Raw genomic sequence first — 26,839 nt, 5'->3', positions numbered from 1 at the left:
TTCTCTCTGAAAGTTTTTGGCAAGTCAATGGGCCAAATGTCCCCTCCCCTTCCGAAATTCAAAAGATGCGAGCACCTACAAAATGGTGATTTGTCCAATATGATCAGTGACGAAAAATCTGGTCACTAGAATAAAGCTGCTTGTTAGTCAGTTTGTTGAAAGACGATACCATTTATGTTATGTGCGCCTGTCCACGAGAAATTAGTTTGTGTGTAAAACTATTGAACACCACACAAAATACCACTACCAACAATAATGTTTTTCGAGAATATATATATATATTTTTACATACATACATACATACTGTACATACATACATTTGAACACTCTCACATACACGCACACACACTGTACATACACACACAAACAAACACTGATACATATTACTTTATTTCCTTTTTAGTTTTTATAAAAATCATTATTATATATTATTACTTTGTATACGGTTTACTATTATCGTTAGATTACTTTCAAAAGCATGCACTTCCTTTTGGTCGTCTCGTGATTCTCTGTATTGCACTGAACTTTATCGCAGTGTCCTTTGTCTTTCTTTCTACTCTTTAACTCTTTCAACTTCCTTTCCTTAGTTCAATATCACTGCAAAACAAATCCTTACGTTTAAGCAAACCCACAGATTTGAGCAGTCAATGAATTGTCTTTAAAGTCCCCTGTGGCTCTTTCATCATTGTCATTTCCAGCACTTGGCCTTTCAGTTTTTTTTCTCAGTCTCAGAGTGGGTAAATAGCTGGAAGGGGTGTGGAATAGCTTGCTTGGTTGATTATTGATAAGTGTATCACGTTTGTCAGTCTCTCTTTCTGACTGTCCCTCTCAATTGATTGCCACGGCAACAATAGACCCCTCCGCCACCTCTTCATCCTTCTCCTCCAACGATTGGACTATGCAGGGTGTGACCACAAAGGGTATGCGCTCTGCCATTGATTCTGGGCGTGCTAGTTGTGGACTGGTGCCTCCAATCGGGGTGGCATCTTCTCTAAGCGGCGACGGGGTCAAAGTTGGCTCCAAGGTTAACGTAATCTCATCTTCCTGTGAAAACAGTAAATGGATGATTTACTAACTATACTGTACTTGCCAAACTGTGAGGATCAGTCAACAGTCTCTACCTGCGGGTACAGCATAACCCATGTATTAGCCTTGCACGCCATCTTGTGGCTGGAGGACTGACTTTGACGTAAAACACTTGTAGTAGGCAGGACAAACATATTTTCTCGATTTCACTAATATCATCAAAATCAATAAATCATAGCACTTTTTTTGCTATGTTAAAAGTACCATTTATATGGCTAAAACATACATTGGCCAAGTGTCAAAACACCGGTTTAAGATCAATATGCTGAAATAAGTTGTGATATTTTGAAGACCAATACATACATAAATGACTCCTTACACATTTCACACTTGTGCTCAGATTTCTTCAATTAGTACCTCATAAACTGCACACGCACCAATATTTACCAAGCGGTCCTTCAAGACTGGAATTGATTAGCTTGTTCTACTGTATCAATAGCACGCACAAATTAATCACTCACATTGATATTGTATTTCAATCAATGGAACTTGGGACAATAACCACAGCGACATGTACTATTTGCGCTCTTCTAACAGATTAACCTCAATGAACTTGGGTATACTACATATATCTGTCGATAGATGACAACCTGTCGTAGCACATTATCAATTTATATCTCTGTGAGAAAATTATTTTGGTAGATGGCCAACACGGAAAAGGAAACACAACACTTTTCTGTCTGGATAATTTCAACGAATCACCACCTCACACCAGTTTCTAAATATCGACAGGGGTTGGCTTTCATTTGAATGCTAGGTTGACCGTCAAATCCATGTATTCGTGTGAGGCAAGAGACGTTTATGGGAAGAGTGGCAATTTCTTTCTAGCCACCGTGGTCTGAAAATGAAAGCTGCATTCTAAGTCCCACTACGGACTGGCGCATATGGCAAAAACACTAGTACTTAACCAAAGACTATAAACTTTAATACTAACATCACCAATCTGAGGTTAAAGGCTGTGTATTTCCTGTAATTCTTGTGTGGTGAAAATGTTAGTCTGTGTAATGTAGAAACACGTTATGTCCACCATAGGGAATTTAGCGTAATATAACGTAATTAAATATGTCAAAGTAATTCAATATCTGAACATATTACGATAGTAAATGTATTAGACTTACAAATTCTCCATAGGGTCTGTGCAGCAGGCTGAACGTTTGACTTGGCTACTTGTAGGGCCTGCTGTTAATAGTGGCAATATCAGTTTGGCTCAATCTGCTTAGGCAACAATGTGTGTGATAATATGGATTATATCTAAAGCAATACAAAGCACTGGCTGAGTTCAAGGTTTTACTGCTAACCTACAAAGCATTACATGGGCTTGCTCCTACCTATCTTTCCCATTTGGTCCTGCCGTCCTTATTGTCCCTAGAATTTCTAAGCAAACAGCTGGAGGCAGGGCTTTCTCCTATAGAGCGCCATTTTTATGGAATGGTCTGCCTATCCATGTGAGAGACGCAGACTCGGTCTCAACCTTTAAGTCTTTATTGAAGACTCAGCTCTTCAGTAGGTCCTATGATTGAGTGTAGTCTGGTCTATTACAGGGTCTGAGTCACTGGCTTACTGGTGCTCTTCCATGCCATCCCTAGGAGGGGTGTGTCACTTGAGTGGGTTATGTCACTGATGTGATCTTCCTGTCCGGGTTGGCACCCCTCCTTGGGTTGTGCCGTGGGGGAGATCTTCGTGGGCTATACTCGGCCTTGTCTCAGGATGGTAAATTGGTGGTTGGAGATATCCCTCTAGTGGTGTGGGTGCTGTGCTTTGGCAAAGTGGGTGGGGTTATATCCTGCCTGTTTGGCCCTGTCCGGGGGTATTGTTGGACGGGGCCACAGTGTCTCCCGACCCCTCCTGTCTCAGCCTCCAGTATTTATGCTGCAATAGTTTGTGTCGGGGGGCTAGGGTCAGTCTGTTATATCTGGAGTATTTCTCCTGTTTTATCCGGTGTCCTGTGTGAATTTGAAGTATTCTCTCTCTAATTCTCTCTCTTTTCCTCTCTTTCTTTCTTTCTTTCTTTCTTTCTTTCTTTCCTTCTCTCTCTCGGAGGACCATGCCTCAGGACTACTTGGCCTGATGACTTGCTGTCCCCAGTCCACCTGGTCGTGATGCTGCTCCAGTTTCAACTGTTCTGCCAGCGGCTATGGAACCCTGACCTGTTTACCGGATGTGCTACCTGTCCCAGACCTGCTGTTTTCAACTCTCTAGAGACAGCAGGAGCGGTAGAGATACTCTGAATGATCGGCTATGAAAAGCCAACTGACATTTACTCTTGAGGTGCTGACCTGTTGCACCCTCTACAACCACTGTGATTATTATTATTTGACCCTGGTGGTCATCTAAGAACATTTGAACATCTTGGTCATGTTCTGTTGTAATCTCCACCCGGCACAGCCAGAAGATGACTGGCCACCACTCATAGCCTGGTTCCTCTCTAGGTTTCTTCCTAGGTTCTGGCCTTTCTAGGGAGTTTTTCCTAGCCACTGTGCTTCTACACCTGCATTGCTTGCTGTTTGGGGTTTTAGGATGGGTTTCTGTACAGCACTTTGTGACATCAGCTGATGTAAGAAGGGCTTTATAAATATATTTGATTTATTGATTGATCGTCTGAAAATCAACACGTTTTTCTTCAACCAAACGGCTCACCTTAGTCTCCTCCTCTTCCTGTTGCTCTGAAATGCATTCACTCTCCTCCTCTGGCTCCTCCCCCAAGGTCTCGACCACACCCCCAACCATGTCACCCATTGGCCCGCTCATCTGTCCGACAATCTCCACCTGCGCGGATCCCCATAGGTCAGCCAGGCGAGGGTGAGTGGGCAGGCCCAGACTGTGGATGGTGCTGTTGGGCGTGGCTTGGAGGGAGTGGTTTGCACTGTGTAGTCTATGTTCCATTGTCTGTAGATAAGGCAACAGTTCCTTAAAATGTTCTCATGACACAAAAAATTGCATTATCAAGAAACATCCCCATGAGTCGATAGCTCATGGCTAGTGGGAGGAAATGAGTCATCTGTTGCTCTTGGCAACAAGTATTTCTGTATGTAATTAGTAGGTCTCATGTGTTGTTATTAACACTAAAGCGTTGGTAGCATTACATTAACAGTAAGAAGGATAAGAAAATTGGATACATTTTTTGCTAATAACACTAACAAACTGACAACCATTGTAAGACAGCAGTATACTAGCAGTTTGTTAGTGTTATTAGCAAAAAATGTATCCAATTTTCTTATCCTTCTTACTGTTAATGTAATGCTACCAACGCTTTAGTGTAATCACCAGGTGGACTTATAAAAGTGTTTCAATAAAACATGGAAGTGTCTAACTGACAACCATTGTAAGACAGCAGTATACTAGCAGTTAGACACTTCCATGTTTTATTGAAACACTTTTATAAGTCCACCTGGTGACAGTACTCTATGAGGCAGTCCAGTCCAGTCTGTCTCACCTGTTGCTGTTGGTAGAGCATTAGCTGCTGGTGCTGGTACAGCTGGATCTGCTGCAGCTGCTGGAGCTGCAGCTGGCTCTGCTGCTGCAGGGTGAGCTGTTGGGACTGCTGCTGCTGCTGGATGTAGCCCCCCACGTTGTCCACCTCGCCGTAGCCCTCACCGGGCGTCCCTCCGCCCCCACCCGCCATGATGTAGGCGGCCGGCGAGGCCACGCCCGATGGATCGTTGCTGATTGGCTCCCAGGCGTCGGAGGAGGAGAGGCAATAGAGGCCCTGGGCGACGTAGGTGTTGGGCCACACGTCGGCCGAGGAGTGATGCATCGCCTGATCTGTTGTGTTAGGGAGGGATGAAGGGAGAAGTACATTTTGGATTAGATACAAGTAATAAACTGTCATCTCAGAGCACGAAGCAAAGATTTTTGATGTGTCACAGAAGGCAGTGGATTTAGGTAAACGTGGCCTTCAGTTTCCATAACAGTGGTTTACATTAGTTGGGTTCAAAGGGCATTGAAGCAGCGGTATCACCAGATATCAGAAGATATTTACAGCAGGGTCACCATTTTGACAATAAATACACTGGAAACTTATTTGAAGCTCAACATATCTAAGGAGAAAATGAAAGCTCACTTGACGATGGGCAAACCGTGCCTTAGTTATTATAATGCCTATAATAATCTGATTTTAATTGGTCTCTGGGTTGATAATAGCAGAGAATGGGCCCATATGGTGCTGTTAATGAGAGCCAGGCTAAGTCCTTGTGTTAACCTACAAGCTCCCCCAGGGTTTTCTGCTACAACACGACACCACCCAACCAAACACCCCAGGGCCACAGCGGCCATTTTGAGTTTCTCCGCAACATTTCTTCATAAAGCCCTGATGCACCTCTAGCAGACCTGTCAAATGGAGTGGAAATGACATCAATCAAACCGGAGTAAACAACATCAATCAAAGTGGCTGGAAGCCTTCGACAGTGAAATATGGAGCAGCACAGTCCATTACAGAGTGGATGTGGAGCTCACAAGTCAATTACGATCCCTCTTCACAACTACATATATATTAACTCAATTATGCGTTTTTGCATTTGGCACTAATATTGTTGTGGAAAAGTAAATGCTTAATTTAGTATAAAAAAACTAACTTTTTGTATTCATTCATTGAATCTGGAATTAACTCGTTAAAGCTGAAACTGCCACATCCGTTTGCGATATTACAACAACAAAGAAGCTACTTTAAACAACGAAGACTGCTTCTTCCCCTCGGACATCATTGCACGCAAGATAGAACAGCACAGTGTGTACTACGATTTCTTTTGACCACGATGCCGGATGCTAATTTCCTCAACAACAACAAAAAACTATAACAAATGCTCCTGGGGCGACCAGTGGCGCTGTTGCGTCTATCGCGGATCTCAGCTTGAAATGCTATATGCTATCAAATGTTACTTGTACATCCTTCTCAATTTCACAATATAGCACAATGGCATTGGATGAACAGATTCAGTGAGTGCTGTTCATTGAAATGTAGTTTGTACTTTAAAAACAAAAGTTATAATAAAATGGCTGCCCTATTTCTAGTGTGTGGCGGCCATGTTTCTAGTCCTTTACCTCTGCTGGTGATGCTCTCCTGGTTGGTCTCACTGAGGTGTGCCACACTGCCTTGGTTGGAGCCAGCACAAAGGCTGTCTTCCTCCATAGATCTCCAGCCCAGCAGAGTAGCCTCCGATAAGGCAAATTGTGCCATTAATCCTGGATGAAACAAGGGGATAGACTTTGTAAACAATGTAAAATACATGGTTCCAAATCTCATTTATTTACAGTGCATTTGGAAAGTATTCAGACCCCTTGACTTTTTCCACATTTTGTTACATTACAGCCTTATTACAAAATTGATTCAATATTTTTTTCCCCACAGCAATCTACACACAATACCCCATAATGACAAAGCCAGAACTGTTTTTTAGACATTTTAGAAAATGTATAAAAAATTCAAACAGAAATACCTGATTTACATATAAGTATTCAGACCCTTTACTCTGAGACTCGAAATTGATCTCAGGTGCGTCCTATTTCCATTGATCATCCTCAAGATGTTTCTACAACTTGATTGGAGTCCACCTGTGGTAAATTCAATTGATTGGACATGATTTGGAAAGGCACACACTGGTTTATATAAGGTCCCACAGTTGACAGTGCATGTCAAAGCAAAGACCAAGCAATGAGGTCGAAGGAATTGTCCATAGAGCTCCGAGACAGGATTGTTTCAAGGCACAGATCTGGGGAAGGGTACCAAAACATTTCTGCAGCATTGAAGGTCCCCAAGAACACAGTGGCCACCATCATTCTTAAATGAGCTGGCCGCCCAGCCAAACTGAGAAATCGGGGGAGAAGGGTCTTGGTCAGGGAGGTGACCAACAACCTGATGGTCACTCTGACAGAGCTCCAGAGTTCCTCTGTGGAGATGAGAGAACTTCCAGAAGGACAACCATCTCTGCAGCACTCCACCAATTAGGCCTTTATGGTAGAGTGGCCAGACCGCTTGGCATTTGCCAAAAGGTACTTAAAGGACTCTGGGACCATGAGAAACAAGATTCTCTGGTCTGATGAATCCAAGATTGAAGTTTTTGGATGCCAAGCGTCATGTCTGGTGGAAACCTGCCACCATCCCTGCCACCATTTTCAGGGACTGAGAGACTAGTCAGGATTGAGGGAAAGATGAATGGAGCAAAGTGCAGGGAGATCCTTAATGAAAACCTGCTCCAGAGCGCTCAGGACCTCAGACTGGGGCAAAGGTTCTCCTTCCAACAGGACAACAACCCTAAGCACACAGCCAAGACAACACAGGAGTGGCTTTGGGACAAGTCTCTGAATGTCCTTGAGTGGCCCAGCCAGAGCCCGGACCTGACTCCAATCGAACAGCTCTGGAGAGACCTGAAAATAGCTGTGCAGCGACGCTCCCCATCCAACCTGACAGAGCTTGAGAGAGTCTGCAGAGAATTATTTTTACCATGAATGAGCCAATTGTAAGCTGGGAATGATTAGGTGACCGTGATGGTATGAGGGCCAGATTGGGAATTTAGCCAGGACACCAGGGTTAACACCCCTACTCTTACGATAAGTGCCATGGGATTTTTAGTGACCACAGAGAATCAGGACACCCGTTTAAGTCCCATCTGAAAGATGGCACCCTACACAGGGCAATGTCCCCAATCACTGCCCTGGGGTATTGGGATCTTTTTTTAGACCAGAAGAAACAGTACCTCCTACTAGCCCTCCAACACCACTTCCAGCAGTATCTGGTCTCTCATCCAGGGACTGACAAGGACCAACCCTGCTTAGCTTCAGAAACAAACCAGCAGTGGGATGCAGTGTGGTTTCTACTGGCTATTATATAGGTGTGCCAAGCTTGTAGCGTCATACTCAAGAAGTATGACGCTAGACAGTTAGACACTTCCATGTTTTATTGAAACACTTTTATAAGTCCACCTGGTGACTTACACTAAAGCGTTGGTAGCATTACATTAACAGTAAGAAGGATAAGAAAATTGGATACATTTTTTGCTAATAACACTAACAAACTGCTAGTATACTGCTGTCTTACAATGGTTGTCAGATTGTTAGTGTTATTTTCTATTTAATCCATTTTAGAATAAGGCTGTAACATAACAAAATGTGGAAAAAGTCAAGGGGTCTGAATACTTTCCGAATGCACTGTACATATCGATTTGTTTAATTTTCACTGGTTCTTATGTTCACTCTTACCTGCGGTGAAGCGGGCTTCCTTTTCTCCTTCACTGAGTTCACTGTACATTTCACTCTCCCTTCTCCTATCCTTTTCGCGTTGCGAGGTTGGGATTTTGGCGACCACAGTCCCTTCAGTCCCAGTGGATGGTGTGTTCCAGCTCTGCCATTCGATCATGTGAGCCACCTTGCCCGAGGCCATGGCAGTGGGTTTTGTCACTTTATCCTTCATGGAACGGGACACGCCTAAATAAAGAATAGGGGGGGGGGGGATATTGCTTCACAACACATTCAATTTCTGAATATGGCACCTCCGACGACGGATTTGGGCTCAGGAAGTGAAATGGGCTAGGAACCGAGGAAAATGCTTAACGGGTTATGCGTTCTTTCTGGAAGGCATAGAATTCAGTACAAAATGGCTTCTTCCTCTTTTATGGATGTCTCTTAGCAAATCTGGGTGGTTGGAGATTGAAGTTGATGTAGATGGGGCTTACTGCATTATTAAAAGCTGTCTGTTTATTCATCATGGCTTGTTGACTTGATCGATGAGCTCCATGAACCATATTAATATTCAGTCTTCACTTTTGAAATTCATCAAGAAGACGAGATTCATTAGACTTTAAGCATTTGTTTGTAATTCAAATGTGACAAAAGTTACCTTCGCTGTAAACCTAATTCTGAGAAAGCACCACTGCAAATCCTTAATTAAAGTGCAAATATCTGACGATAACGGGGGATGTACTATTCATTCGGTGTAAGTGTTTGGGGGAACAATACAAATCGAATTAAATCAACTGAGTGTGAACTGAATACATTGGGCAAAAGCAGATATGCTGGGCTGAAGCTTTGTTGATTTGAAAAAGGTTGTCCTCATAAAAATGCTAATTTCCTTCATAAAATAATATCCATCGTAGATTTATATTCAATGTTATGCAAAGTTATTTTGGGAGTAAGGAAAGTAATGCTTTTGAGGTCTTCATCATTCCAAGGTCGATATAGTCTGACTGTGAAATACACACGATATCAAATCAAATGTACTTCAACTGCAACAGACACGACCACAACACTAACAATACACTCAAAGCACTGACAAGCACAGAGCCATAAACCTGCCTTGCCAACACACTACAAAACACTACATTTCCCAACACGCCTGTGGAGATTTTGATTTAGATTTTTTTTCAAATCTGATTGGATTCCATCAATTGCCCATAAGTGGTAAATTGACGTGTGCATTAGATATCAATGGGGAGGAAGTGAGTGAAACAGGAAGGGCACCCATGTTGGCTCCATCTCATCCTCCTGTCTGGAGCCAACATGGCGTTGGTTTACCATCTACCAGGACAAACACACACCTGACACACCTGTCAGTGAGGACTTAGCCAGAGCACCGATCCCGTAGACACTGGAGTTCCTCTTCAGACGAGGCAGGATGGAAGTGGTGTCCTCCATAGAGAGCTGTAGAAAGGGATGAGGCGAGGAAAGAAAGAAAGAATTGTGGAAGAGAAAGGGGAGAGGAATTGCCGATTGTTGAGAGGGGGCAAAACAATATTATTGGTTGAGGATTAGATATACAAAATGTAAATTCTACTTAACAATCAAATACAACTACCATCATATTAAGCAAAATTGACATTACATTATCCAACACATCCCAAATCATATCGGCACTTTGGTCAAACCAGCAATAGTCAGCACAGTGTTGCAGTAGTTCAATGTGCAGACACTGGACTCTACCTGTAGGGCCTGTGATTCATATGCTTGATAAATAAAGGAGCATCCCGCTAGCAGCTAGCGTTATTAGCTACCGTAGATTATGGTAAGGTTATTACAGCTTCTTATCCCCCAGCCGGAGATACTATGTAACACAGGCAGCACAGTAGATTAGCAGCAACGCTAAGCTAGAGAGACGGGGAGAGAGAGGGAGGGAGGGAGGGAGGTGGGACGGGGAGAGAGTGAAGGACAAAAACTCTGGTTTATCTACAGACAGAGTGAGCCGGGCCGGGTCGCGACATTCTATCTAATACCGACTGAGAGCATACACTCGTCGTAGAATTGTGGAATCTGACTCATCATCAGGCCTATCATACTCCAATGTTATGATAACAAGGAAAGGCTTGAGGTCAAATCTGACCTAGTTGCCAGGGCCAACAGCAACTTCTGCAGGCAGTTAAGTGGCCCTACTGCAGCATGCCAATTGGCCATTGCATTTTGTCATAAAGAATTAGGCTGGCCTTAGAGAGGTGTTGGAAGTTGGTTGGATATAATGAGTATTGCTCAGTCCAACCTAGTTGAACAGACTAGATTTGAGATTCACAGATACATTTTAGATTCCATTCCCACATACTCAGGGGCCTGGTGTAAATTATTGCTAGGAATATGTATTATGGAGACTGGTCTTGAGAAGGGCCTGAAATGTCCAAATTAAACATTCCCGACTGTATTGCCATTTCTTGTTGTTTCTATAGGAGTATGTATTGCAACTGCAAGGGAATCTTTTTTCACTTTGTAATACCTTCTTATAAAACACCTCATGAGTTGTCAGAGTGATTTAGCAATCCCCGTGAAGTCCAAGCTAGCCGCCCAGAGGGTTTCAGTTTTAGTTGGGATGGTGATAAACGAATCCCACAAAATGCTGAATTATTCACTGAAAAGGTGACCGGGGTCAGTGCTTACTCTTTACTTACGAGGGCTTGTGGTGTGGGGTGTCACTAGAAAGGATTTATCATAGTTAAAATGTGCATTAACAGAAAGGGCGCGCATGGAGCAGCAGGGCGTCAGCGTCCTTGGAACTTCTTCTTCCTAGCAACAGGCCCAGTGATTTCTGGGAACAGGTTTCCCCCGGTGAAGCACGTTTGTGTCAATCGGCCAATCAGACATCAGTGGTCGTGTTGTTGCCATCAAACTCTGGCCAGTCCAGAGGAGTGCATACTGTCTTTCTAACCTTGTGTGTTACGAGGCTGCTGGCTGCATCCACCTTCAGCTCAGCTGCCACTACTGTGTTGACATCATACTGTGGCATCTTTGAATCACAAACTCATTCATCCGAATGTGGACGGATTTCATCCACCATATCCAGAAATATATGGGGTAACAAAATTTTTTTTTTATCACAACGTCTAAATTAAACTGTGTTTTGCTACTTGTCGGATGGGGGATGGGGGGTGGGTCCCATAAAATATCAAATCGCATATTAAGTATAGTAGAACATGCTTTCTTTGTATTTAAACATCTGTGGTGGTCTTGTTGGTTGTCAATGTGTAGTGTGTTTTTTCTGTTTAAAAAGAACCCGTTGTGTATTGCAATTCAGCCCTGTAGCCTCTTTCAAGAGAGAAAAACCAAACAGCAACAGTGGTAAAGGAGTGAGATGGATCGTATGCTATGTCCCTGGAGTGGGAGATTATATATAGCACCGTAATGGTTTTGGCTCTCGAGACCAGCTCCGGTGACCTCTGTGAGAAATTCAATACAAACCATCTCTGAGCAACATTATGTCATGGCACTCTCAGTATAGGAAGCAGCGTGAACCAAACAAGCTCAGTTTCACTACTAGATATGAGAAACCATGAAATGACTCATTTCCTCGATGGCCATCTTGGCTCAAGGATCCATTTGACATGAATATGAAATACACTCGAGAGTAGAGCTGGAATGGTATAAAATCCAGACAAATTATATTTCACTTCAGGGGGATAAAATGTACTGTATATCGAAATGTCCTTCATACCTGCTCCCCATCTTTCCGTACAGGAACAGCGTCCGCTGCTAGAAAAAAAGATAGAAAAAGCAGATAGAAGAACATGAAGCCAGCCTTATGCAACCTTTACTGAGTAGAGCTGACAGCACTCTCCAACATTTATGCTGACATTCACACAAAGCACTAAAATGTGATTATTATTTGCACCAACTGTTAGCACATTAGGAAAAACTAATATGTGTCATTATAAGCCAAGATCTTTAGATTCCTATACTTGATTATGTTTAACGGCCTCGAATGACAGTTTGGTATGTCATATTTCAACTGCATGATCATTAGGATGCATTTGATAGTAGGCCTACTAAATCATGCATTCAAACACATTAAATGCTAATCTGTTATGTTTTCATTATTATTCAACTGTTAGTAAGGCATATTGTATTATTATACCCAAAATACAGAAAATATAGTAAAGTAATATTATATTGGCACATACTGTAAATTGACACTGCATTGCGTGCCCTCTTCTCCACACAGATATAAGCTGAAAAAAGTCATTAATTGAATTCAAAATCCTTAAAACACTTGTCTGTATTGTTTTATATCCTAACATCTCACTTTAACATGTATACAGTTAAAAGGGGAGTTCTTAATTGAAACACATCTTCATGACTATCTAAGGGACCCCATCTAAATCTGAACACGTTTAACACTTGAACGTGTCCTTTAAACAGGCAAAAAAAAACAGTAAAGAAATAGATCCAACATGAAAGAAAGTCAAATTGAGTTCTAAAATCTGATTTGAAACACTTTAACTACAGCTGAGTTGACACACAGGGGAACCTGGAGGCCATTTTCCTCCATCAGACACTCACACACCAGAGACCTCTAAAGCTGATGGAACTCCAAGATAACCGAGGAGAAAGAGGGCGAAAAAAAGAGGGCGAGTAAGAGGTAGTAGCACTCAATGTGGAAAAGAAAACCAAGGGTATACCAAGATGGGGCTGAGAAAAAAGGACAAAACTACGAGGAGGAGGAGGAGAAGGAGGAAGAGGAGGAGGAGGAGGGGGAGCGTTCCAGTAGGCCAATATTTTAATGATATCAATTGGTGTCCATGGTGTGTTATCAAGCCTGCATCTTAACCAATGGAATGAGAAGGTGGTGAATATTTTTTTGTTGGTGTTAAAACAATCGTCACAATATTTCTTACAGTGAATTGTGTCCACAGTTGATCACCACCTCATGTGTGAGGTCCATCCATCTGTAAAACATGCACACAAAAAACAGGCCCAAACACACTCATCTTTTCCCACGCTTGTCACCCTGGCCTGTCAAGAGGTTTTCAATCTTCATAGGCATCACTGTCATCTAACAGCTTGTAGTAAACTAGACAGGCAGACCTCTTGATCTCATAGAGAACTAAGCCTCCTCCACTTTGCTGTAGAATTTGTCTCGTTGTAGAGAATTTCCTTTCCCTCATTCATTGATGATTCAAAACATCTGAGTCAGATATTGAACCGTTTGAGAGGAGAGGTAAGGTCTCAACCGTCACAGCAGTCTTATGATACAACTGTACAATTACAAAGGTGGGGGAAAAGCTTTGTTCCGAGCTATTGTGTGAGCTGGGGAAGGGTAGGACTAGGTTCACGCAGTGGGCGAAATAGCAGGGGCTCGCCGCTCTCGCTGCACTGAGCGAATTCCTTACGGGTGCATTAGCCTGCTGTGACCAACCGAGCGGAAAGCCAGAAGCCGCGCGGGTCATCAAAGCAAACGGCGGGGGAAGGGAGAATCGTCGGCCACTGCCGCAATCGCTCCTGACAGATCTCGTGGTTCGGAATGTTAAGGACCACCGTCATCTGTCTTTTGCGATCACTTGGGGCCGAGTAGGGCGTCTTGGCTGTCACACACGGTGGGTGACGTACGCCCTAACGCTGATTCCGGGTGAAGGCCAAAGCCTGACTCATTTCAGCTCCAGTACCAGTGCCAAATGGAGTTCTAGCAGGACATAGTACTGAACATTTTTTATTCTGAGTGCATATGCAGCGACTATCATGGTAAGATATGGCCACGGTAAGACCAGGGCTTGAAACCAAAGTGACAACGTGGGGAAATGGCACCTCGACCTTTCAGCATCGATTTCCGTAGCCTATATGAGGGGACTTTATTTGTGATAAAAACTGTTGGAGCTACCATAAATACTGTCAACCTAATATACAAAAGCATTGGACCCGAAATACATACCCACTGGGCACAGACATCAATTCAATGCCTATTCCACATTGGTTCAACGCAATTTCATTGAAATGACGTGGGAACAAAGTTTATTCAGCCAGTGTGTTCCCAGTGAGTAACTACTGTGTAAAAAATGAGTTGGACAGCTGTTCCAAACTATTATTGGAGGAAAAATCACCAAAACAACATGCTACTAATTCAAATGATATGTCTCAGAGATTAAGTTAACACTTAGCCACCCTAACACAAGCCATGCTTCTCTTTGTCTTCTTTTCTCCATTCCTCCTTTACTCTTCTCACCTTTCCAAATTCCTTCCTCCCATCCTCTTCCCTCTCCCTGAGCCTCTCTCGCCCCTCTTCTCCTATGACCACTAGCAGTCTTCCACTCTAATGGTCAGTAGCAGCTCAACCATGACCACCCGTCAAGTAAATTCCATCGACTAGTCACCTTGGCCCCATGTCCGTCACCTTGCGAGTCGTCTGTCAACTCGCGTCATCAGCCGTACGGTGTATGCGACACAGTGAGCATGCTCCGCTCAATACCGAGCATCCGTCAGTCAGTCTGTCAGCACTTTTAATGAAATCAATATTGGGGGGCATTCCTGTGTAATGCAATATCTCAAAGACACTCAATAGAACTGAATAACAAACAAGATGAGCGGTGCAAAATAGTACACAACAAGCTACAGCAGGTCTCTGGCCAGGTCAAGGCTTCAACAGAATGTTCAGCAGTGTGTTTTCATATGGGAAATTGAAGAAGGCCTACAGTGCTTTGCAAAAGTATTCATCCCCCTTGGCGTTCTTCCTATTTTGTTGCATTACAACCTGTAATTTCAATGGATTTTTATTTGGATTTCATGTAATGGACATACACAAAATAGTCCAAATTGGTGAAGTGAAATGAAAAAAAGAACTTCTTTCAAATAATATGAAGAAAACAAAAATGGAAAAGTGGTGCGTGCATACGTATTCACCCCTTTGCTATAAAGCCCCTAAATAAGATCTGGTGCAACCAATTACCTTCAGAAGTCACATAATTAGGTAAATAAAGTCCACCTGTGTGCAATCTCAATGTCACATGATCTCAGTATACAGTCGTGGCATAAAGTTTGAGAATGGCACAAATATTAATTTTCACAAAGTCTGCTGCCTCAGTTTGTATGATGGCAAATTGCATATATTCCAGAATGTTATGAAGAGTGATCAGATGAATTGCAATTAATTGCAAAGTCCCTCTTTGCCATGCAAAGAACTGAATCCCCAAAATACGTTTCCACTGCATTTCAGCCCTGCCACAAAAGGACTAGCTGACATCATGTCAGTGATTCTCTCGTTAACACAGGTGTGAGTGTTGACGAGGACAAGGCTGGAGATCACTCTGTCATGCTGATTGAGTTCGAAATAACAGACTGGAAGCTTCAAAAGGAGGGTGGTGCTTGGAATCATTGTTCTTCCTCTGTCAACCATGGTTACCTGCATGGAAACACATGCCGTCAGCATTGCTTTGCACAAAAATGGATTCACAGGCAAGGATATTGCTGCCAGTAAGATTGCACCTAAATCAACCATTTATCGGATCATCAAGAACTTCAAGGAGAGCGGTTCAATTGTTGTGAAGAAGGCTTCAGGGCGCCCAAGAAAGTCCAGCAAGCACCAGGACCGTCTCCTAAAGTTGATTCATCTGCGTGATTGTGGCACCACCAGTACAGAGCTTGCTCAGGAATGGCAGCAGGCAGTTGTGAGTGCATCTGCACGCACAGTGAGGTAAAGACTTTTGGAGGATGGCCTGGTGTCAAGAAGGGCAGCAAAGAAGCCACTTATCTCCAGGAAAAACATCAGGGACAGACTGATATTCTGCAAAAGGTACAGGGATTGGACTGCTGAGGACTGGGGTAAAGTCATTTTCTCTGATGATTCCCCTTTCCGATTGTTTGGGGCATCCGGAAAAAAGCTTGTCCGGAGAAGACAAGGTGAGCGCTCCCATCAGTCCTGTGTCATGCCAACAGTAAAGCATCCTGATACCATTCATGTGTGGGGTTGCTTCTCAGCCAAGGGAGTGGGCTCACTCACAATTTTGCCTAATAACACAGCCATGAAGAATGGTACCAACACATCCTCAGAGAGCAACTTCTCCCAACCATCCAGGAACAGTTTGGTGACGAGAAATTCCTTTTCCAGCATGATGGAGCACCTTGCCATAAGGCAAAAGTGTTAACTAAGTGGCTCGGGGAACAAAACAACGATATTTTGGGTCCATGGCCAAGAAACTCCCCAGACCTTAATCCCATTGAGAACTTGTGGTCAATCCTCAAGAGGCGGGTGGACAAACAAAAACCCACAAATTCTGACAAACTCCAAGCATTGATTATGCAAGAATGGGCTGCCATCAGTCAGGATGTGGCCCAGAAGTTAATTGACAGCATGCCAGGGTGGATTGCAGAGGTATGGAAAAAGAAGGGTCAACAGTGAAAATATTGACTCTGCATCAACTTCATGTAATTGTCAATAAAATCCTTTGACACTTATTAAATGCTTGTAATTATACTCCAGTATTCCACAATAAAAATATCTAAAGACACTGAAGCAGCAAACTTTGTGGAAATTAATATTTGTGTCATTCTCAAAACTTTTGGCCACGACTGTATATACATACACCTGTTCTGAAAGGACCCAGAATCTGCAACACCACGAAACAAGGAGCACCACCATGCATGCGGCACTATGAAGACCAATGAGCTTTTGATAACAGGTTCAGGTACAAAGTTGTGGAGAAGTACAGATCAGGGTTGGGTTATAAAAAAATATCAGAAACTTTGAACATCCCACGGAGCACCATTAAATCCATTATTAAAAAATGTAAAGAATATGGCACCACAAGAAACCTGCCAAGAGAGGGCCGCCCACCAAAACTCACGGACCAGGCAAGGAGGGCATTAATCAGAGAGGTGAATAGTTATGCACGCTCAAGTTTTCAGTTTTTTTGTCTTATTTCTTGTTTGTTTCACAATAAAAAATATTTTGCATCTTCAAAGTGGTAGGCATGTTGTGTAAATCAAATGATACAAACCCCCAAAAATACATTTTAATTCCAGGTTGTAAGGCAACAAAATAGGAAAAATGCCAAGGGGGGTGAATACTTTCACAAGCCACTTTGCTAAATGTCTCACCACCCATGAAAGACAAGAAATTAAGTCAATGACAGATATGTGATTGATTGATGAAGGCCTATAACATCTGCAAAATAATTTTGAGTATAAAAACATTAAGAGCACCTGTTTGTCGCGCTGGTATAAAGGATCGGGAGACAGGTGCAGGAATGCGTAATAGGGTTTTTTATTTACCCAAATTACAGCGTGCCATGTAAAGGCACGGGGACGAAGACCAAATAAACACGTATACAAAACACAGGGTTGAGACCCAAACAAAAGAGCGAGGAGTACCTTTAATAAATAACACAAGCGCACAATAATTAACACATGGGACGAAAACCGTAATCATCTGCGCAATCCACAAGGGCACGAAAGCCAAAACGCACAGCACAGGTACTCACACGCACCAACGGACATTGTAACAGTAATCGACAAGACCATGGAAACCAAAGGGCACATATATACAAATACTAATCAGTGGGAATCGGGGACAGGTGTGGATTATGAACGTTCCAGAGGGATCCGTGACACTGTTCTTTCCATGACATAGACTGACCAGGTGAATCCAGGTGAAAGCTATAATTCCTTATTGATGTCACTTGCTAAATCCACTTCATTTAGTGTAGATGAAAGGGAGGAGACAAGTTAAAGAAGGATGTTTAAGCCTTGAGACAATTGAGACATGGTTTGTGTATGTGTGCCATTCAGAGGGTGAATGGGCAAGACAAAATATTTAAGTGCCTTTGAACGGGGTATGGTAGTAGGTACCAGGCGCACCGGTTTGAGTGTGTCAAGAACTGCAATGCTGCTGGGTTTTACGCTCAACAGCTTCCTGTGTGTATCAAGAATGGTCCACCACTCAAAGGACACTGTGGGAAGCATTGGAGTCAACATTGGCCAGCATCCCTGTGGAATGCTTTCGACACCTTGTAGAGTCCATACCCGGTGAATTGAGTCTGATCTGAGGGCAAAATGGGATGCAACTCAATATTAGAAAGGTGTTCCTAATGTTTTGTACACTCAGTGTATGTGTACGCCGCCAATAAAATTTGACGTGACCATTTGAAATCGAATAACCTCTTGCCATAAACTGCCTCATAAGGCCTGTGACGAACCATTATAGTAAGCACGCTACACTGCTGAGATTTACATTGCTATGCTAATCTTCCTTGATATAGAACCATGGGACAAACAAAGACAATGCTGAGTGAACACGGTTGAAGAGCTCCGTTGTCTCCCAGACAATGACAGAGTCTAGGAATAAACACAGCTGCCAAACCATTCATCATGAACAACATCCGTTATGAACATAATGGAATACGCTGTAATAACTAGGTTCGGCAGGCTACGCAATTCACCGGAAAAGCAGTAGGATACAGTAGAATCAGATCATGCTCTCTTGTTGACATGGCATGGTTCCTCTGAATGTTTCCCAGAGGATCTCAACACGACGTGGGGATGCGCTGTTGACCCATATTTACTGTAAGTATCTCCCCTCCATTCCGCATCCATCACCCTCACTCCATACCAGATGCTATTTATAGCAAGTTACGCTTATTATAACAATAGCGCTCGCGGCAATGGGCTGTTGTAGTTAATCACAAGAAACCCACCTCAGTTCACATGTGATATCAAACGGACCATTGCACGTGATAAGATACACTAACATGGGCATGTCTATTTAGTCGACGAAGCAAGCCGTTTATTTGTTTGGCAGTAAGTATTGGTAGGAGTAATATAGTGGTATTTTACACAAGTTACAGCATCTTTCTAAAAACCCTATGTGTTAAATACTACAGAAGCAAACCATGACAGAGAGAGAGATGAAGAGAGAAATGAGAGACCCAGTCAGAGGGAAAACTCCCTTACAGCGAACAGGGAAAACCCTAGTGTCGTTTCCTGCTACAAATTCTACGTCCACTAACACCTTCCCTAGTTTGTTTTCAGACACACACATTTCGCACACTCATTTGTCTCTTAAACGCCAGGCTGGCTTTCATTTCCACGCTCAATACACATACTACACATCCTCCACAGACTCAATGACAATCAAAGGTCATCTCCGACCGCGAGCCTCCATTTGTTTTCATAAAGGAACTGGCAAGTGTTTAAAAAGAGGGCAATCCCTCTCTCCTATGTATCCCCCTCAAACAACGACACACCACGTTTTAATTCATCTGTTATACTATCTACAGTACAACACACTCGCGATAATATCTTATCCAATCGGAGAGGGATCGAGCTCAGTGAAATCAACTACTGCCTATGTCACAGCTGGACGGGCCATACGAGTTCCACGGACCATGTGATTCCATTCAGTCAACAGTATGCTCCATGAAGCTAGTTTTACCACTGAAACTCTCTTGAGCCATACACCTCAATGTAGCTACACCGGCTGTATTAACTACGGGCACCGTTAACTTTCCTCAATTAACCTACATGTGCAGCGCACCCGGGCTCACACCTGGGTTTGACCGGTTATGACTCATCCAATGCGGGTCATAGTCCAGCCGAGTGAGTGTGTGTGTGTGTCTGTGTGTCTCAATTGTATACAGTACCTCTTAACCTGAAATGCGCTGCCGCACGCATGCTTCAATGTATTACCCGCTGGCATGACGCACTCCGACAGAGGAGAGGAGCATTTACGATTTTCTCAGACACAGCGAATGGTTACCTTAGCTCTATGTCAAGGCAAGAGGGCAGTTAAACAAGAGGGAGTACACACACACACACACACACAGACACACAGACACACACAGTCAAACTAACAGTCCATTTCCTCATGACCATTCCTCCATCCATCTCTCCCTCCCTCCAATCCTTCTTCCATAATAAAATTCAGAGGTCTGCTCTCTTTCTCTCTGCTTCACTCTTTCCTTTTTTTCTCTCTCTCCATCACTATTTATACGTGCAACAGTACACCATACAGACACTGCTAACAGGATTTCTCATCATTCTTTTCTCTCTCTCCCTCCCTCCCTCTCTCCCTCTCTCTCGCTTTCTCTCTCCTCTCTCTCGTTCTCTCCTTTCACCTCTCTCCCCTGAGATCATTGTAAACAGCCTCTAACGTCATCGTTCAGTCTCTCTGTCTCCTCAGAACCTTCTGCATCTCTCTCTCTCTCTCTCTCTCTCTCTCTCTCTCTCTCTCTCTCTCTCTCTCTCTCTCTCTCTCTCTCTCTCTCTCTCTCTCTCTCTCTCTCTCTCTCTCTCTCTCTCTCTCTCTCTCTCTCTCTCTCTCTCTCTCTCTCTCTCTCTCTCTCTCTCTCTCTCTCTCTCTCTCTCTCTCACACACACACACACAACTATCGCCATCCGCACATGGTCGTACAGCCCATCCGTGATATAAAGCAGAAATGTCAACCTGAGTCGCCCCTTATTCCAGTCCACTACAAATCGTCTCACGTCCTGCCTTCACTTCCACTGCCATGCTGGTGCCTTGCCATCTCTCCCTAGTCCCCACACACATTCAGCATTCACCATGATCAAACAAAAAAACTCTCCTGTATGTCTAGCCTCGGTCGGACGCTGCTGAGCCAGGTTAACCCAACACGTCTCCATAGAAACGTACATACAGTTTCAGAGGAGAAATTGAGAGCCCTCCTTACCTCCCCCACTCCCACCCTCTTCCATTTCTCTCGTCACTGGGGGAAAAGCAGAAGGGGGAAAAGATGGGGGTCTGCTTACTGATGGTCCGGGAGCCGATGCAGCCCATGGTGTCTCTCTCTCACAGAGGCCTTGGAAGCAGCAAGCGAGGAAGCGCCACCCTTTCACCAGGCATTCTCTCCACTCCTCTTCTCTCCTCCCGTCTCGCTCCGTATGTGTGTGTGCGTTTGTGCACGTCTCTCACTCGCTCTCTCTCTCTCTCTCTCTCCTCCTCTTGCTCTGCTTTTCTCTCGCGCGCTCCCTCTCTCTCTCATTACCTCCGTCAAGCACACTGGCACACACACCGAGACACACAAAGTCCAGTGTTGCGATGCTGGAGCATCCCAGTTAGTCAGTCAGCAAGTCAATGTGTCTGAGAGCAGGGGAGAATGGAGGGAGGGAAAGATGACAAGCAAGTACTAGTTACTTCAATGCCATTAATATCCCAACTCTCTAAATTATTTAAGCATCACAAATTTAGCAGAGATATTGACCTATTCTATGAAATGGAAATGTCCTCTGTATCTTCCGCCGGTGTGAAGAATGAGTGTCTAGTATATATCTTTTCCCCCACCTCTCTCTTTTTCTCTCGCTCTAACAATGCAGTACAGCTGTTTTCCTCTCCTTCTGCCCCTCCCACTTTCTGTCTCTCTCCATCTCACTCACACAATATGCATATGAACACAGAAAGGGATTCAATTGTGAGGAGGCGAGGCAGGAGGACAATGGAAGAGTCCTTAAGCTCTCGGACTCTCTCCTACTCCCTCAGCTTCTGCTTTTATGCTCAGAGTCAAATCTCACACGTTGAATACTGGCTTTTCCCCTAGGGAGCTCAATGCTTTGACAGCATTGGCTGTCCAAAAATGTCAAATGTGTTCAAACTGATAAAACATGTTTAAAATACGCAAACATCTATTGGTTAATATAGAATATAATAACTAAAATAATAACTTATGGGTAAGTATTCATCTAACACCAAGAGAGAGAGACAGATGGAGAGGAAGAGAGGGGGAGCTGAGGAGGAAGGAGTGAAGCGGGGGGGGGAGGGGGGCTTTGAGTCGTGTTATAGAGCGACGGCCTTTAAAAAGCTACGAATCCCTTTGAAAATGGCCTATGTGGTTATTCTTGTGTCAAAATTGACTACAAAGTGTAAACAGGAAGTCAATCTCCTCTTATGTAAACAAAGTTAGGAAAATCCATGCCTCACAACAGGTTGGGTTTTGATTTGACAATGTACATTTGCATTTTTTTACTTGAGAAATACTGCACCAAGCACCTTAGAGGTAAGATTGTGCAACTCAAACATCCTTGGAAAAATCACAAAACATTTATGACAGATTACTAGAGTAACTTTAGATTCATTCTGGGGATTTTGAGTAATTGAAATAGGCTTAATCGGTCAGGAAACACTCCTCCAAAACTGAAATCTAGTTTTTGTAATGAGCAACAGAAAAGCACCCTTGCCAATTGGCGTGTTCAGTGGCTCTTTAAGGAGTGGTGAGACTGAGATGCACAAATTAGTATTTTAGGAGAGAGGGGGGAGGGATGAGGAAGGGTGACAGAGGAGGAGAGGTGAAAGGGAGACAGAGGCAGGGATGGATGCTCGTGGGTCTGCATACAGAAAAAAAACATACAGCCATATTTCTATTTATAGCTCTGTGTGTGTGTGTGTGTGTGTGTGTGTGTGTGTGTGTGTGTGTGTGTGTGTGTGTGTGTGTGTGTGTGTGTGTGTGTGTGTGTGTGTGTGTGTGTGTGTGTGTGTGTGTGTCACGCCCTGGCCTTAGTTATCTTTGTTTTCTTTATTATTTTAGTTAGGTCAGGGTGTGACATGGGGGATGTTTGTGTGTTTTTGTCTATGTCTTGGCGTTAGTTGCTTGTGTCTGCACTTTCGTTTGATAGCTTCACGGTCGTTTGTTGTTTTGTCTAGTTTGTATTAGTGTTCGTGTTTGTTTCTTCTTCTATTAAAAAGAAGATGTATTTATATCACGCTGCGCCTTGGTCCTCTCTTTCACCTAACGACGATCGTGACAGTGTGTGTGTGTGTGTGTGTGTGTGTGTGTGTGTGTGTGTGTGTGTGTGTGTGTGTGTGTGTGTGTGTGTGTGTGTGTGTGTGTGTGTGTGTGTGTGTGTGTGTGTGTGTGTGTGTGTGTGTGTGTGTGTGTGTGTTTTGTTATCTGTTGTGGTAAACCGTGGGGTGTTGGGTTGAGTGTGCAGAGATGGACACAGAGACCGAGATCTAGTCAGAAAACACAACTTTACTTTGCAACAAAAAATAAACATAACAAAAAATAACATAGGGTTGGCTCGGTCCTTCTTCTCGTATTTGGCTTCGTGCCTCCGGGAGCTTCGTTCCCCTCGATAGGCTCACTCCTTGTCTTCCCCACGGTGTGCCACGGTGCTCCCTCTATGTGGCTTGCACGGCTGGTTGGCACTCTCCCCTAATTACCTCTACTTGGGGCCATCAGCGTCGGGGTGCCCAGCACGTGTCCCAGCAGAGTGACCCAGCGTCACGGAACGTACCTCCCCTCTATCACCAACCCTCGGGGTAGACCTTCCGGGATACCACGGTGTGTGTACGTGTATGTGTGCCTGTGTGCACATGCGTTTGTGTGGCTGGCTGGCTGGTTGGCTAGCTGGCTGGCTGATTGTCTGGCTGGTTGGCTAGCTGGCTGGCTGGCTGTCCGGCTGGCTGGCTGGCTAGCCAGTCAGTCGGCCAGCCAACCGGACAGCCAGCCGGACTGGCTGGCTAGTTGGCTGGCTGGCTGGTTGTCTAGCTGGCTGGCTGGTTGTCTAGTTGGCTGGCTGGTTGTCTAGCTGGCTGACTGGTTGTCTAGTTGGCTGGCTGGTTGTCTAGCTGGCTGGCTGGTTGTCTAGCTGGCTGGCTGGTTGACTATGGGTCTTTCCGTGTATATGTTATGTACTTGTGTGTCTGTATATGTCTGCATATTTATCTATGCACATGCATGCGTCACATGTGTGTGTATTCATCACTTCCTCAATGAAGAGAGTTGTGGGTCATAGAGAGGTGATCACAAAGAGACATGCCAAGAGAAGGGGCTGATGGGTAATCCTATTCTTGGCAATGAGTTGGTCTATCACATGCTGAGTCTCATGGAAGGACATACTTAGATATTCCCTTTGACCGAGAGAGAGAGAGAGAGAGAGAGAGAGAGAGAGAGAGAGAGAGAGAGAGAGAGAGAGAGAGAGAGAGAGAGAGAGAGAGAGAGACTTGACTTTTGACTTTTTGTCTTTCTTTATTGAAACATTCTCATTTCATTTAACACTCACCCCCCCCTAAAAATAAAAAACCAAAAATATATCCTGTACTGCATACATGTACCATTCTCACCTTTCCATCTACCACATGATACAAACCAACATCACCATACACAAAAACAATACCCTCTCCTACAACCGTATATCCAAAACATCTTCCCCAGCAATACAGACAGCCCCCCCAACACACCATATCTCCTCAAACATCTCCACACATTTGATCAGTTTATAGAACTCAAACTCAACCCTAAGGCGCGCAGAGACCATCCCATTAAACAATAGTAAAGGGTCTGTTATCCCCCCACCTTTGACCCTGTTTCTCCTTGTTAGCCAAATAGCTAATTTTGCCTGAGCAAACAGAAAATTCAACAAAACACATTTTTCTTTCTCCTTACTCGAATACCTGTATCCCATTATAAACATCCCAACAGCAAAAACCACCCCCAACCTCTCACACAGACATTCCAACAGAGACATTAATGGCATTAACCTGGTGCACACAGAAAACACATGAATCACAGTTTCATTCATTTGACAGAAAGGACACCCCTGCCCAATTCCCGGATCAACACGTGCCAACCAGCTGTTAGTGGCCAGGGCTCCATGAAGAACCCTCCACTGGAGGTCCCCTGACCTCTTTGGTACTGGGGGTTTGTAGAGCGCCCTCCATCTAAAGCCCACCATACTCTCCGCCCCACATACCCCCTGCCACTGATGTGCCTTCACTCCTGTTAGACTTCTAATGTTCCTAACCTTAACGCAGAGGTTGTAGAGAGCTTTACCTCCCACCCCCTCAAATTCCCCCAGGCTCGGAGTGTTAAAATCTAACAAGTCCTCCAGACCCCCTTGCCAGTCTCCAGTCTCTGCCGTCACCTGCAGTGGCGGAAACATTGGTGGCCCCTCTCCCTTTGGCCTCTCAAACACCCCCCTTACCTGCTCAGACAGTGCCTCCTGGACCTCCTCCAGGAATCTCTCCAACAGTCTAAGAGACGTTATTCCTGTTTGTTGCGCCAAGACCTCCGGGGTTTTCCACCCCTCCTCTCCCAGCAGTCTCAGGTCACCTAGCCTTCGTAAACCCCCTGCCATCAGTTGCCTCTGCAGGGTGGCAGACTGAACCGATCTCAAAGGGATGGCTGGGTTGTGGAAAATAGGCTCCTCCCACACCCACTGCCCAGGCTCCACACCCCCCTCTCGTATGGGCCTTAGCAGCTGCCAGGCCCTCAGCACCGCAGAGTAAAACTCTGAGAGACCTGCTGTACTCAGCCTCTCCAGCTTCATGAGGAACAGCTGCCGGTCCAACCCTAATCCACCAGCTCTCCTCAGCAGTGCGCATGCTGGTTCCCTCCAGCCAACATCGGTATGATACAGCAGTCTCTGCACCGCCTTTAGCCGGAAAGCAGCCATCCTGCTCTCCAGTTCCACCAGGCCCTGTCCTCCTTCGTGGACGGTCATGTACAACACTGCTGCCTTCAGCCAGTGATGTCCCGACCAAAAGAAATCCACCAGCTTGCGTTGCAGGTCTGCAAGCAGACCGGCGGGGGGGGTTGAGGACAGCCAGTTTATGCCACAAGGAAGATGCCACCAGGTTGTTAATTATCAGCACCCTCCCTCTATATGACACTTGGGATAGGAGCCACCTCCACCTGGCCAGTCTTGACACCACTGCCTGTGACAGCCCCTCCCAGTTCTTCCTGACCCACCTCTCCGAGCCCAGGTACACCCCCAACACTTTAAGCCCTTCACAACCCCACTGCAAACCCCCTGGAAGCAGAGGAGGAGCCCTATCCCCCCATGCCCCACATAACAGAGCTTTGCTCTTTCCCCAGTTTACCTTAGCTGATGAAGCTCCCTCGTACACCTTCAGACTGGTCTCTAGTTCCTGCATATCTTGCCCATCCCTGACCATCACAGAAACATCATCTGCGTATGCTGAGACTGCTATTCCTGTCACCACACCCATGCCTGTCCAGCACACTCCCTGCAGTCTCCTGCGTAGCAGTCCTAAAAAAGGCTCAATGGCTAGTGTGTATAGCTGCCCAGATAGAGGGCATCCTTGTCTAATGCCCCGTCTCACCCAGACTGGCCTACTGAGCCCCCCTCCCACCTTAACCATACATGACACCCCAGCATACAACAGCTTCACACAGGTCACAAAACTCTTCCCAAACCCAAACACAGACATCACATTAAACAGATACTCATGATCCACTCTATCAAAAGCCTTCTCTTGATCTAAAGAGACCAGTCCAAAGTTCACATTAGAACCTCTCGACAAGTCCAACATGTCCCTAATCAAGAACAAGTTGTCCGTGATTGAGCGTCCCGGTACACAATATGTCTGGTCCTTGTGTATTATAGAGTCCAGATGGGACTTCAGTCTGTTAGAGAGGACCTTGGCAAAAATCTTGTAGTCCGCACAGAGTAATGCCACAGGCCTCCAGTTCTTAAGTTCACACAAGTCCCCTTTTTTGGGCAGGAGAGTCAGAGCCGCCCGACGGCAGCTCATCGGCAACTCTCCTACCCCGATGCATTCACGCAAGACGCAAAAGAAGTCCTGTCCAATTATTCCCCAGAATTTTTTGTAAAA

General features: G+C 44.6%; 1 protein-coding gene across 8 annotated transcripts; it reads right to left on the bottom strand.

Annotated features, from left to right (window-relative positions):
- Window positions 1-258: 258 nt before the first annotated feature.
- LOC139558721 (protein FAM131B-like) lies at window positions 259-21,541 on the bottom strand. 8 transcript variants are annotated; one of them, XM_071374085.1, is made up of 9 exons: window positions 20,940-21,541; window positions 12,450-12,497; window positions 11,984-12,018; window positions 9,621-9,714; window positions 8,278-8,502; window positions 6,124-6,264; window positions 4,520-4,848; window positions 3,724-3,972; window positions 259-1,044 (listed from the first exon to the last, which is right to left on the bottom strand). In XM_071374085.1, the coding sequence occupies exons 1-9, from the start codon at window positions 20,962-20,964 to the stop codon at window positions 829-831; spliced, it is 1,362 nt and encodes a 453-aa protein (XP_071230186.1). In that variant the 5' UTR covers window positions 20,965-21,541; the 3' UTR covers window positions 259-828. The 8 variants fall into 8 exon arrangements, with proteins under 8 accessions (XP_071230186.1, XP_071230185.1, XP_071230184.1 ...); XM_071374084.1 differs by having other exon boundaries at window positions 11,984-12,021; window positions 21,019-21,540; XM_071374083.1 differs by having other exon boundaries at window positions 9,612-9,714; window positions 21,019-21,540.
- Between the last annotated feature and the right edge of the window lie 5,298 nt (window positions 21,542-26,839).

Source organism: Salvelinus alpinus, chromosome 29, assembly GCF_045679555.1.
Source record: "Salvelinus alpinus chromosome 29, SLU_Salpinus.1, whole genome shotgun sequence".
NCBI lineage: Eukaryota > Metazoa > Chordata > Actinopteri > Salmoniformes > Salmonidae > Salvelinus > Salvelinus alpinus.
The sequence above is the reverse complement of the archived record's forward strand: the minus strand, read 5'-3'. Positions and strand labels throughout refer to the sequence as shown.

Coding starts and splice junctions, on each gene's coding strand:
- LOC139558721 (XM_071374081.1), bottom strand. CDS start 21,046: ATGGGCTGCATCGGCTCCCGGACCATCA. Junction 12,498..21,018: donor CATCGGCTCCCGGACCATCA/GTAAGCAGACCC, acceptor GACTTTTTTCAG/CTTATATCTGTGTGGAGAAG. Junction 8,503..9,611: donor CTCACTGACAGGTGTGTCAG/GTGTGTGTTTGT, acceptor TTCTTTATTTAG/GCGTGTCCCGTTCCATGAAG.